The sequence below is a fragment of the Equus przewalskii genome, chromosome 2 (genome assembly GCF_037783145.1).
Source record: "Equus przewalskii isolate Varuska chromosome 2, EquPr2, whole genome shotgun sequence".
Taxonomy (NCBI): Eukaryota; Metazoa; Chordata; class Mammalia; order Perissodactyla; family Equidae; genus Equus; species Equus przewalskii.
The window spans coordinates 16029065-16043269 of NC_091832.1; the positions used below are offsets into that span (position 1 = coordinate 16029065).

At 50.3% G+C, this 14205-nt stretch overlaps 1 protein-coding gene across 1 annotated transcript; it reads right to left on the minus strand.

Annotated features, from left to right (window-relative positions):
• Positions 1-555: 555 nt before the first annotated feature.
• GUCA2B (guanylate cyclase activator 2B) lies at positions 556-4023 on the minus strand. The gene is made up of 3 exons (XM_008524152.2): positions 2929-4023; positions 1605-1791; positions 556-845 (listed from the first exon to the last, which is right to left on the minus strand). Exons 1-3 carry the CDS (start codon positions 3016-3018, stop codon positions 784-786), a joined length of 339 nt encoding a protein of 112 aa, XP_008522374.1. The 5' UTR covers positions 3019-4023; the 3' UTR covers positions 556-783.
• Positions 4024-14205: the final 10182 nt, after the last annotated feature.

The following is a 14205-nucleotide window of genomic DNA, read 5'->3' on the forward strand; positions in this document are numbered from 1 at the left end:
TCAATAAGCATTGGTTATTATTATTAACACTCCTCAAGTCCATCAGGATGGAGAGAGGGAGGAAAGGTTTTCTATCTGGAGCTGGCCAGATGGTTCCAGGGAGCTGACAAGGGTGGGTGCTTGGGAAGGTAAGGGTGAGGCAAAGGGCCCGTCTTCTCAGACAGGCTTATGGCAAAGTCAGCCCCCACTATGGGCCTGGGGAGGGGCCACAACATGCTTCTTCCCTCCACCCACTCCTGCAGTCCCACCTACTGGAGGAAGGCTCCTCTACCCCAGGGTCAGGAGCACAGAAGCTGGGCCAGGCCGTGAGCGCCTCCTTTGGGGTTAGATGGATCTGGGTGCTCTGTGGCTTCTTAGCTGTGTGATCTTAGGCTATTCGTTCCTGCTCTGAGTATTTCTCCCTCCTATATGAAATAGGGCTTGAAGAACCAACTCCTTAGGCTCCAGAAACCAGGGCAATCCCTGATTTTTTAGTCCAACCTTTCTCCTATACCCATCCAGCTTCCCAAGAAGCTCGGCCCCTGGTTCCTGGGGATGAACAAATGGATGCATGACTCTGTGAGTGGAGAATCTTTATTCAGCAGCAGTGCTGTCTCAGGGGTCAATCTCTCCTCCACACATGTCCAACTGCTTTGCACCAGATCCAGCTGCTCAGGCCCTGGGAGGGTGGCAATGACTGCAGTGGCCAGGGCCCACTCAGAGCTTGGAAGGGGGTTGGGGCTGAGGAGGCAGTGGGCTGGGGGGCAAGGTGTCCAGGGCAGCCTCAGGGCACATGGAGCCATCTCAGAGGCAGCCAGTACAGGCAACATTCACACACAGCTCGCAGTCATCGTTAGCGATGGTCCCTGGGCAGAGGAAAGAACGGGTCAGCTGAACCTGAGACATCTGTGGTCCAGGGAGTTGCTGGCCAGGCGGCCCAAGAAGCCCTGCTTAGGAGAGAGCCTGAGGGAGGGGCCTGGCATCTTACAGATCAGGAGGATGAAACTTCAGAAGTAGAGTGAGCGAATTAGGCTCAAGTCCCACGTCCTCTCTGTCCTAGCGGTGCCTGGGTGCCTTCCTTAAACTCTGTGCCTGAGTGTTCCTGTCTGCTTCGTGGACAACATCAGCCCGACAGGGTGGTTGTGAGGAGAGAATGAAGGCTGAGGGGCTGACATAGGGCTTGGCCCTTAGTAGGTGCTCAATAAATGCTAGCTAGTCACTACATTCCCATAGCCAACTCTGCTTCAGCCCTCATGTTTTAGCCTAGATATCACCTCCTCTTGGAAGCCTTTCAGACCCCTTATGCCACCCCAGATGTGAGCCATCTCTCCTCTGTGCCCCCACTGTGCTTCCCCCATCATCCCACTGCATTGCAGTCATTTTTCTGGGTCCCTTCTCCCCGGCTGGGGAGTTCTGGAGGAAGGATGATCAACCGGCTGGGTTGTCGGGGACCAATGGGATATGCCTGACTTTCAGTGCCCAAACTGAGAGGCCAGGAGGCTAAGTTTCTTGAATCGTCCTGTCCTCAGCCACTGAGTGCTTAGTAGAAACAACAGGATAGTGAGCTGGGGTATGGGGAGGAGAGAGAATGAGGGGCAGGAAGCTTTGCAGGGTGGGGCACTTACTCAAGGCCTTGAAGATGCTGGCAGCGTCCTTGGAGGCGCAGACTGGCTGGAGGTCCTGTGGCAGGTCTGGGTGGAGGCACACGGACGGCTCGAGGCCCTGGGCCCGGAGATGGGGGTTGGGCACCCTCTGCCCCTCCAGGTCACTCAGCTTCTTCACCGATTCCAGCTGGACCTGGAAGCCTTGGTACTGGGGGGATGGAGGGAGAGGAGAGGAGAGGGTGTCAAAACGTGGCCTGGGAGATCTGGGTTCCTCGGAACCCCAGAGCCTTCCACATTCTCAAGGAAAGTCCAGGCCACACTCAAGAGACAGTCTTCGAGGTGGGAGGTGGTGACTGACATGTCACACTGCTGTGCCACAGGCCCCCAGAAACTGGTAGGTGATAGGTGATAGCATGCTGTGCAGCGCAGAGTTCAAGGCACAGGCTTTGGAGACCAGGGGCCTCTGGTTCAAATCCCAGCTCTTCCGCATTCTGAACCTCATCTGACAAAGGGAGATAATCTGGCTCTGCTCCTCCCTGGGTGCCTGGTACCCAGGGCACACTTGGTAACTGGGTCATCTCCCCTGAACCCATATGGCAAAATTTTGGGAACCCCAAGCTGGTTGGGCTCCAGGGCCAGGGCTGCAGGGGGAGGCGGACTCTCCCCCATAGCTCTCCAAGACCCTCTTTGTTCCTTCCCTAGGAGGCCCTGCCCAGAGTCAGGAATGTGACACCCAGGGCCACAGACTTCCCTGCAAGCCCAGAGGCATTATCCTGCCACCTTGCAGGCAGGCCCCGCTTCCACAACTCCTTCCGGCCTCACAGGTGCCCTGGAAGGAGACTCAGCCTCTGCAAGAGCTGCACCCTCTGCCTGGGCAGTCTGCGTCCTCTGTGCCTGGCTACGTCCTGCTTATCCTGCAATGTCACTTCCTGAGTTACCTGCCAGGGAAACTTTTTCTGGTGATTATCGCCCCTCCACCCAGACATGGGTGAATATAGAGCTGTGGGAGCTTTTATAAGGGGTCTTCCTCCCATTCTGGGCTCCTCAAGGGCAGGGACCACATCTTATTCCACACTCTGACCTCTGACCAGGATCGGCCTTTGAGCAGAGCAATGCTGAATAACAGCAGTTTATTGTTGTTATCATCACCGTCATCATTGCCATCAGCATTCCAGCTGCCCCCACCCATCGGCTGTCTGGGGCCTTGAGCTGTGATTGTGTGTTGGGCTGAGTTCTGGGTCCTGTGCTCCTTTGTTCTCTATGAATTTCCCAGCATCCCTTCTACATCCCAGCCTCCCACTGTGCAGACCTTCAGGCAAAGGGTAGACTGGTTGGAGGGACTCACCTGGATGTAGACTGACTGTGTGCTCTGCAGCAGCACTAGGAAGACCACAGCTATGCCGGGCAGGAGCCATGACACCATCCTGCTGTGCATCTCGCTCCCTCTGTATCCCACTGCAGCTATCCACCTGCCTCCTACCTGCTGCCCTGGCTAGCAGTTCTTTATAGGCCAGGCTCCAGCACCCTGATCACTCATTAACTGGCCAGCTGGGGTGGGGTTGACAGCTTGCTGGCTCTCTGACAAGCCTAGAGCCAGTTCCCAGGAAGGAGGTTGGGGTTATGAGGGCAGAGAGGCCCAGAGCATGCAGGAGGGTGATCCTGTGTGTCAAGGGCCTGCTATGTGTGGAGGTCTGCGGGAGGACCTTGGACCACACCACTTTCCTTCACTCCTCAAGACACCTGTGTGACTGGAATGCTGGAAAAACCATTTTACAGACAGGGAAAGTGAGAACCAAGAGTTAAAGTGACTTGCCCCAGGTCACGGAGCTAGTCAATGGCAGAGCAGGGACTCAGGTGTCTTTGACCCAGGTCAGCCCATGGTCCTTTCTCTGGGCAAAGGATGCAGACTGACAGGCTGGTCCAGGGCAAGGTGGGCAGATACAGGGCTGATCTCAGGGCTTTTTGCACCCCCAGAGCCACATATCTTCCCACCCCTTCTCCCCAGTTCAGTTTAAGGACCATCCTGATCCGTCCCCGCCTGGACCCTCAACCTGCCTCTGCCTGCCATCTCCCACTGGTGCCTGAGTACCCTCAGGCTATGTTTGACCCATCTCACCTGTCCATGTCTTTCAGAAGCCAATAGCCTAACCCAGCATGGAGGAAAGAGCACCAGATTTGAAGACAGAATGACCTGGGTTCAAATCTTGGTCCTACTGCCACTCTGTGGTCTTGGCAAGTCATATCAATTCTGACTGAGCCTTAGTTTCCTCTTCCATCAAATGGGCATAATGATAGAACCCACCACATGAGGTTGCTGTGAGAGTGATGGGCCCGGGCCCACTTGAACTCGCCCTGGTCTCATGGGTAACACATGCTATAGCAGATCCCTTAATCTCACAGTTGCCTTCTGGGCAATGCATAACCCGCTACCTCCATGATTGAAGGTTGGGACAGGTTAAAGGTTGGGTCAGGGCAAAGTCCACAAGGGTGTTATCGCCACTGCCAACCCAGGCAGCTGTAAACAGTGCCCATGCCAGGGCTCAGCTCTGCCCGGCATGGAGCCTGATATGTGGTAGGCATCCTATACACAACATTGAATTGAAGCCCGGAGACCCCAGTTAGGTATTTAAAGTCCACTCCAACCTGTGACTAAAATCTGATGTCATCGCACTTCTCAAGATCAACTCTACTCGCACATGCCTATCTCATCTCATGCCTCGCTGACGTATTCCACCTATCTGAAATACCCATTTCCCTCTTTCTTATCTTGGGATGAAATGGAAAAATGCTTGAGCGAAATTTGGTTTTTCCTATTACTTTGAATCCAGACTTCAGTCTTTATTCTTTAGAGTATGAAGAAATTAATGGACTCTTACACGCTTTCTCATCTGTAAATTGAAAATCATCCTCAGTAATAATAGCTTTCATTTCTTGAACATGCACTGTGTGCTAGGTGCAATGCTGGGGTCTATTTCTTTTTTTTTTTTTTGGTAAGGAAGATTGGCTCTGAGCTAACATCTGTTGCCAATCTTCCTCTTTTGGCTTGAGGAAGATTACCACTGAGTGAACGTCTGTGCCAAGCTTCCTCTATTTTGTGTGTGGGACACAGCCACAGCATGGCTTGATGAGTGGTGCTAGATCTGCACCTGGGATCTGAACCTGCGAACCCCGGGCCACTGAAGCAGAGCATGAGAACTTAACCACTACACCATGGGGCCGGCCCCTGCACTGCTATTTTATGGCATAATCCCATTTAATCCTTTAGGATGGGTGTGATGGTCACCTCTATCTTACAGATGAGTAACCAGAGGCCCAACAAGGTCAAGCACCATGCCAGTAAGAGGGAAGAGCAGGTTTTATCTCTGGAATTCTTGCCTCTGCTCAGCCATAAGCTGAGGAAAAGGAACACAGGCCTTGGAGGCAAGGACCTCTGGATTCAAACCCAGGCCCCAGCACTTCTCAACTGTGTGAACTTGGGTATGCTACTTAGTTTCTCTGAGCCTCTGTTTCTTTGTCAGTAAGTGAGGAAAATAATGAAGAACGTCATAGTGGCTGTTGTGAGGAAAAACTGCACAACTGCATCCTAAAGGAGCCTGTGACTCCCTGTCCCCAGGTTGACCGTCTCCCCAGCATGTGCCTGGCCCCTGGGGACCATGCAGTGACTGCTGGTTTCTCTGCTTCTCCTCCATGGAGCCCTCCCCGACCAGCCCCACCTCTGAACCTACGGCTGGAACAGTTCTGCTCTTTGACTCTCAAGTCCTTGCTCTTTCCACCAGAGCAAGCTCAGCCCCATTGGCCCCACGCCAAGGGACAGGGAACAAATCTGTAGGGTATAGAGACCCCTGTGGCTATAGTCTCCTTCCCTTCTCTGCCTTCCAGCTCCTCTAGCCAGGGCCCGTCACACATTACTCTTTCTCTGGGAACACGATGTGACTTCCCCATCTGCCTAACGTGGCTCAAATTCATGTTTCCACCAGCTCTTCCTAATCTCTTCATGAATGACCCACTATCCATCAAAACCAACTTGTCCACAGACGCAAATCCTTGCCTGCCGCTCCCGTTCAGCCAGCATACATTGACGTTTCTCAGGGCACTTCCTTCTTTAGGGACATGGGAAGTGACTATCACACCAGCCTGGACTCCAGCATTTGTGTGGAAACCTCAGATACAATAGCAGAGCGAGTGACATTTGCTTGTGTGTGTGTGTGTTTGCTCTTCTCTCCACACTGGATTCTCTGCCCAGTGCCCACTGCTGCAGTACCCCAGAGCCTGTGACTCTCCATGCCCCCCAAACTGACCATTTCCCCAGCAGCGCTTGTCACAGCTGACCACTCCATCTTTCTTGGAATAAAGCACTTTCTCCACTTGGCTTCTGGGACACAAGCTTTCCAGATTTCCGGCATATCTCGTTGGCTCATCTTATCAGTTTCCTTTGTTGGTTTTTCCTTCTCTTCTTGACCTCTAGATCTTAGGATGCCCCAGGGGTTCCAGGGCTCAGTCCTTGGACCACTTTCCTCTGTCCATAGGCAGCCCCTTGGTGATCTTTCCCATCTCAAGGACTTTAATGTCATTGGTACCCTATTCACTCAGCTCAGACTCATTTATTTACTTGATGGTACTACCTTTTACCCAGTTGCTTAGGCCAAAAATCTGGGAGTCATTCTTGATGCCTCTCTTTCTTTCTTTTGCCAAATTCAATTCGTTAATAAATCCAGTTGGCTCTACCTTCAAAATATTTCTAGACTCTAACCATGTCTCACTATCTCTATTGCTATCACCAAAGTCCAAGCTATCACCATTGACCATTGGTCTCATGGATTGTTGCAACAGCCTTGTATTAGTCAGGATTCTCCAGAGAAACAGAAGCAATATCATATATATATATATCTCCTATCCTATTATATATTTATATATCCTATGCTATCCTTCCTATTATCTATCTATCTATCTATCCATATTTATCTATCTACATTTCTCTATCATCTAGCTCAATCTCTCTATATTTATCTTTCTGTTGTCTACCTATCTATATCTATCTATCTCTATCTTTCTATATTTATCTCTATCATCTATCTATTATCTGTCTATCTATCTAGATTTATTGTAAGTAATTGGCTCATTTGATTGTTGGGAGTGGCAAGTCTGAAATCTGTAGGGCAGGTCGGCAGCCTGGAGATTCAGGTAAGACTTGAAGTTGCAGTCTTGAATCTGAAATATGTAGGGCAGGCCAGTAGGTGGGAAACTCAGGCAGGGTTTCTATGTTGCAGTCTTGAGGCAGAATTCCTCCTTCTTTGAGCAACCTCAGTCTTTGTTTTTAAGGCCTTCAACCGATTGGATGAAGCCTGCCCATGTTATTGACTTAATGTCTACTGATTGTAAATATTAATAGCATCTAAAAAAATATCTTCACAGCAACATCTAGACTAGACAACTGGGCACCATGGCTTGGCCAAGAGAGATCCTCAAATGGGTCTCTCTGTATCCACTCTTGCCCCTCTCCAGGCCTTTCTCCACCCAGCAGCCAGAGCTATCCTAAGTCAGATCATGTCTCTCCTCTGCTCAAGCCTACTAATGGCTTCCCACTTTACTCAGGGTAAAATCCAAATTCTTCCACTGGCCTTTGGTCCCTTTGGCCTCCCTCCACATCTTTTCACTTCTCTCTAAAAATTCTGCCTTTCACTTTCAGGGTTCCAGCCACACTAGCTTCCTTGCTGTCACACAAAAATGTCAAAGCTTGCTGACCTCAGAGTCTTTGCTCTTCATCCACATATTTATATGGCGTCCCCCAACACTTCATCCAAATCTCTGCTCAAAGGCCACTTCCCCAAAGAGATCTTTCCTGATAGTCCTACCTCAGAGAGCATGCCCCATCACTCCTTGTTTCCTCAGCTTACTTTCTTATAGCACCTGTCACACAAATACATTTCATTTCCTGCATTTCTCTCCCTACTAGGATGCAAGTTCTATTAGAGTAAGGAACTTGTCTATTTTGTTCTTCCAAAACAATATCTGGTGCATGATTGGTGCTCAACAAACACTTGATGAGTTGTATAAATGAATATGTTTCAAATATGTACTCCACCAACCCCTAGATGTTGGCCGTGGACAATTTCCTACTTCTCTGAAACTCGTTCATCTCATCCAGCATCTTCCTGCCACAGGTGAGAGGTGTAGCACATGTTGAGTGTTCAAAAAATGTTGGTTATTATTATTTTCACAGTTGTGAAATCATTTGTTTATCAAGAAATAGAATCCTTTTTGTGTCTAATGTGAATAGCAAAATGTAAGGCATTCAATAACTTAATCCACAAATATTTACCGACTGCCTACTATGTGCCAAGCACCATTCCAGGCAGAAAGGATAGAACAATGGACAGATAGACAAAGCCACTTCCCACAGAGCAGGGCTGTTGGCTTGGTCAGGGAGTTGGAATAGAGATGGTGAGAAGAAGTTGGATTCTAGAGATTCATGGAAGTCAGAGCTCACAGGATTATCTTTCAGTCCCTTGGATGTAAAGGGCGAACCAAAAGAGGCATCAAGGACAACTCTAAGGTTGTCCCAAGTCAAATGGTGCTGCCGTTTACAAAGATGGGAAACGGGAATGAGCAGGTCAGGGGAAGGTATCACGAGTTTGGTTTGGACATGTTAAGTCTGAGAGGTCTGTTTCACATCTGGGTAGAGAGGGGGGCCACAGATATACATGTTATGGTCATCAGGGAGTATCTGATATTTAGAGTCCTGAAGCGAGATTGAGGGAGTGCCAAGATGGAGGAGCAGGACTGAGTAGTGACAGGGCGCTGCAACATTTGGAGGTGAGGTAGAGGGCGGGGAAGCAGCATAGCAGATGGAGCAGGAGCAGTAGATGGAGACCAACGGGAAAGTCATGTCCTCGAAGCCCAATGAAGAAAGTGTCTCAGGAACAAGAGCACGCTCACCTGGGCCAAACGCTGCAGTTACTGCTGGTAGGCCGAAGACTGAGAACTGCCCCTGGATTTGACAACATGGAAGTGGTTGGCAAGATTGACAAGATCAATTTCAGGAAAGCAGTGGATGAAAACCTGATTGGAGCGGGATCAAGAGTGGAGAGGAGGACAGGAAGTGGAGGTAGGGAGTGCAGTTCTGGCTCTAGAGCTCTTGACTATCACTTTAAATTAAAGGTAAAATGGAGAGATGACAGATTTGAAGACAGATTAGCATATTGGTCCAACCCACGAGCAGAGTCAATCTGGAAGACCCTATGTGGGGAGTCATATAAACCACAGTGTGGTGGATTTCCCAGTAGCCTCCAAAATGAAATTTTAGCCTTTCCCTTGAGAAATGGGTGACCTAGGGAATGGTTCTATTTTTGCTGTGGCCAACAGGAAGCTCAGAACCAAACTTGTACCTCGATACTAATAACTACGCTGAATCTCAATCTGTGTCTTCCCCATTGGCTCATTTTCCTAGTCTACCCATAGCATACTGATCTTGCTCTATACACACGGCCCTTTTAGGTTTGTTATCTTCTCCCCAGCCTCAATGCCTTTATGGCCTGGGTGTTGGGTAATGAGGGTTAAAACACAAATAAGTGAATCAGGGCTGCCCCCTGGCGATGGGCAGGGAAGACTGCAGGCAGAGAAGGATGAATTGCCCTGTTCCTTAAGGATTCCATCTCTTTCTGAGGCACCATTTGAGAATTAAGGGGGTGAGCAGACATTTATGCCTTCTGACTTGAGGGGCAGTGGAAAGCCTCTGTCCCCATGTCGACGCCTGGGGGTCCTACCAACGTGATCATGACGGTCACCATTAGTGATGCCTCTTGGAGGTGCCAGAAGGGGAAATGCGTGAGGTCATATGGAAAAGTCCCTGCCTGCTGGTCTCCAGTTAGTGGATGCTGAGGTGAACAATAGGGCTAAAATGGGGAAGCGAGAGAGGAGACAGTTCAGGCCATGGGCGAGATCTGGTACTGAAATCCAGTCTTGGGGGCAGCCTGAGGCAGCAGGAGGACACGGGAGGGTGAGACACGTGGGCCCCCAGAAACTGGTGTTGTCCTACTGGTCTGTTCTGTTGGGAGGAGATGGTATGCGCCTCTGATCCTGGCTTCTGCCGGTGCTTCTGCCTTCCTCTCGCTGTGGTCAAAGGTGGGTGTGGCAAGGATGTGTGTGTGTGTGTGTGTGAGGGCTGTATCTGTGTGTGAGTATGTGTGTACATGCCTACATGCTTGTAAGCTTGTGTATGGCAACAAATGCATATATGTGTGCTCTTTGTGTATCTATATGTGAGTGTGTGTGAAGATGAGCATGTGTGTGTGTGAGTGTGCACACGTGTATAAGCGAGTGTGTTTGTGTGTACATATGCAAGAACAGTGTGTTGGTATGTGGGAGCATGTGTGTATGGGTTTGCTTTTTCATCTGTGTGTGTATCTGTATGTGTGAGCATGTGGGTGTGTGTGTGAATGTGTATGAGTAAGCATGTGCAGGCATGTGTACATGAGCATGTGTGTGTGAGCAGATATGCGTGTGTTTGGGAACGTGTACTCTGTATGTCTGTGTGAGTGTGCGTATGGGAGGGTGTATGAGTATGTGTTGGGTATAGGAAGGGAGACTGCGGATGCTTGGTTATGGAGAGTGGCTGCGTGGTGGCCAGGGTCTTGTCTGATGCAAGATGCCTCGTGGTTTGGGGATGGGGCGTGAGGAGGGCTCACGATGTGGAGAGGTGGAGGCTGGGAGCTGGGGGAGGCAGGCCTTGGAGCAGCCACCTTGAAGCTGGGGAATTAATGGAGGACCCGAGAGGGCGTCCAGCCCATGGCGGCCAGATTGGAATGTTCTCCCTTCTTCGACTCCCCCAACTCCCCCAGCAGCTGTCAGGGATGCTGTGGCTTTGAAGTCAGGTGGAGCTGAGGGCCCGCTATGGTGGGATCTTGGGCAAATCATGCACTTCTCTGAGTGTCGGTTCTCTCAATTGTGAGGTGGAAATGACACACCTTGGCCACAAAATAGGGGTGAGGAGGAGGGACTGAGAGCACAGTAACGCCAGCAAGGGCTCCCTGGGAGCTCCTGATGTGCCATGCCCTGATCTCAGGACTTTACAGGTACAACCGTGTGGATTCCTAGCACACCCCAAACCGGGAGAAACTCTCTCCTTTCACAGAGAACACCGAGGCACAGAGAGGTTTACTAACCTGTCCGAGAACACACACCTCATACGTGGCAGAGCTCCTGAGCTGGTGTCAGGAGCACTCTACACCTGGCCTGGGTGACCAGTAAGTGGCTATAAAGCACCCCTCTCAGTGCTGGGTACATCATGGACCCTCAATAGGTGTCCTCTCATCCCTGCTACCCTCTGAGTGTCCCTTCCAGGAGTTAAAGGGGACAATTGAGGGAGAAGGTAAGTCCTCTTCACAGCCCCCATGGACACTGCCCCCAAGAAGTTCCTGGATTCCTGATCTCTCAAAGAAATGACATGGAGGTTGGTTCCTGTGACTACACCACCAGCAAAGCAATAACAACATATTGAGAGCATACAACATGGTTAGGTGCAAATCCTTATTCGGCCAACGAACATTTATTGGGCTTGGACTCTTTCTTGGGCACCAGGGCTCAGAAATGGATAAGACAGTCCCTGCCATCAAAGAGCCTACGGTTGATGAGGACAGATGAGGTCAATGCCATGTGGCAGATGCCAGGACTAGGGAAGCCCAGCAGGAGGCAGGAACCCGGAGGAGGTACCGCCTGCCTCCAGTGAGGAAGTGGAGGAGTGTCGGGCTTCTCCAGCCCTTTGCTCACATCTCATGCCCGGGATGCCTCTCTCTGTCCACTCCTACATTCTGCTCAAGCATCCTTCTTCCAGGAAGCCAGCCCAGACCCTGGCTCTTCCTACTCTCATCTTGGGAACTCCTGTAGCCCTTATGCCCCCATCATGGAACTGAGCATCTGCCACGTTTATCATTTCTGTTTTTGCTGCAAGGGGACCATCTTCACAGTTAGACTGTGTCCCCTATAGGGCATGGCCTCAATCTCACGTTCCTCGGAGACCCCACTGCCTAGGTGGCCCCACACAAGACCTGGACACGTCTTTATTGATGCTCGAGTCTGGGGGTTCTTTGTCTGCAGCGCCCGGGCCAAACTGCTGGAAATCCTAACTGCTGAGTCAGGGGCCCAGCGTTGCCAAGCAGGATTGAGTTTCATTAAGTGGGGATGAAATACAAATTCCCCACAGCATTCATGGGGTGGATGTCCAAGGCGCAGCTGCCATTTATGTTTTAAAATTTGCAGTTGGGGATCATTGTGAAACTTGATTGCTCTGTCTTGGGGACTTCTTAAAGTCCAACTCCACAATAAAGCCAATCAGACTCAACCATCAAATGTCAAATAGGAGCTAATGAACCATTCACAGGCTTGGGAGAGAAATCAGGCAATCTCTTATTTCAGGATTATCCCTTCCAAATATTGAATCTGAACTGTAAGCAGAATTTGCTATAATTGTGTCCCCCTCCTCACGGGTGTGGGGATCATTGGCATTCACGTCATGTCTCGGCTTTCTGGAGAGAGGCTTGACAAGCCGACCCGCTGCTTTCCAGAGGCACATGCTCCTGGGGCATCATTATGAGAGGGAGCAGGCAGAGGGTGCTGGGGTTCCTCCTGGCCCTGGGGCTGAGCCCTTTGAATTTGATGTTAGCTGGGCATCCCAAGTGATGCGTGAGAGGACAGTCTGCAACGAAGGAGGGGGATCTCCTCACAGACGCCCCACCAGGAGCTTGGGTGTGGCTTCAGGAGGGTAGGAGGAGCCCAGGAACAATGTGAGTGTCCAATCTCTCTCTCTCTGTCTGCTGCATTAGGATATGCAAAGACTAGCATCTTTGGGGCAACTCTGTAGACTGATGTGTGAACACATATGCTGTTCTCAGGTGCCCCTTTGAAACATCCGGGTGGGTGGTTCGGTTTGTCACAGAGGGTTTGCCATCACTTTTGCCTGGGGCAGTGCTATGATGCAGGAAGTTTTTACTCTCATTCTCATTCTTTTAGGAATTTAGGGTAGCACAATGGTGGGTCACTCCTGTGTCAGAGATGGCTGGCTGTCCATCAAAGTTCCCTGTCCCCTCCCATACTATACAGTCATGGCTGGGAAGCAGCTGTCTAGCCAGAGATATGCGGCTAGGCTTGGTCACGTAATCAGCTTTCATCGCTAGAATGTGAGTGGAAGTGATGTGGGCCACTTGTAGTTCAAGGCTCTTGAGAGGCAGCATGCCTCCTCCATCCTTATTTTCCTCATTGGTTTCAGATGATGACAAGGCTCTATGGGAGTCATAAGATGGAAGGAACCAGGGTTCCTGAATCAACACATTCAGGATAGAGTCCATGGTAGGTAGAAGGCATCAAATGGTCCCATTTCTCATCCATCCCTGTGTCTATGTCTTATTGTCATGTGCACTCAGAGTTCTTCCCATAAAGGTAGCGTATAGTGGCCAAATCAATGGAATATATATTCCACCACTTTGGCCAATAAAATGAGATATGAGTGGTGGTGTGCCAGTTTTAAGCCTATGTTTTAAGAAATCCTGTGTGTTTCTGCCTTGTCTGCATCTCTGCCATCTCCATATGAACATTCCTGGCTGGTCTGCTGGAGAAGAAGGGACACATGGAGTGAACCAAGTCTCCCAGTTGTGCAGCCAAGGACAGCCTAAACCAACCTTCAAGGAGCAACCTATGACCTGAGAATGAGCCCAGCAAGATCAGCAGAGCTATCTAGCTGAGCACTATCTGACTCCAGATGCCTGTGCAGTAAAGAGTTACTTTTGTGTGCCACTGAAGTTTTGTGGTTGTTTGTTATGCAGCATTGGGACAATAGATAACTGATACAGCAGTCTACCAACCAGGAATGAATCTGCCTTGGACTGTGACGGGAGAGAGAAATTTCTACTGGACATTTTGGAGTTGGTTTGTAACAGCAGTTTAACTTACCCTAATTAAAATGCCCCACTGCTTCTTTGGCTCCCCCAGTGCTTCAGGATGAAAGGTCCAGAACAATCTGGCCCCTGAATACCTCTCCATACTCCATCCAGCATGTCTCCACGCTTTCTACACACTAGTTACACTGGATTTCTCTTAGGGCCACAAATGCTCCAGGCAATCTCCAACATTATGACCTTACCTTATGCTTTTCCCTCTGCCTAGAACCCCCTCCTCTCCACAGAGCATAGCTAACTCTCAGCTAAAATGTGCCTCCTTCTAGCAAGCTCACCCTTATTATCGAGGAGGTTAGACCCCCCTTAAGATGGACCCAAATCCCTCTGCGCTTCTTCATGGCCCTCGGTGCCTCTGAGACTCTCAGCCCAGGAATGTCTACTCTATCGTGAGGCAGGAACCCTGACTGGTGTGCTCATGGTTATTTCCCTCCCATTGGGCACGTACCTGGCACACTGTATCTGCTCAGCGAACATTTCCTCAATAAATGGGCTGGTGGCGGCGACACTTTCTGGACTAGGGTTACCAAGCTTTTTCAAGCGGACACCTCCGAGCTTGTGAGGACAGGTGATGGGCCCAGTTCTCTTCCACAAACATTGTCCAGTTGATTGCTTGTTTCTCTCTCAACCTTCCTCCCCAGCTCAAGCTCTCAAAAGTGCCATTCAGTGAGGCGGGTGGA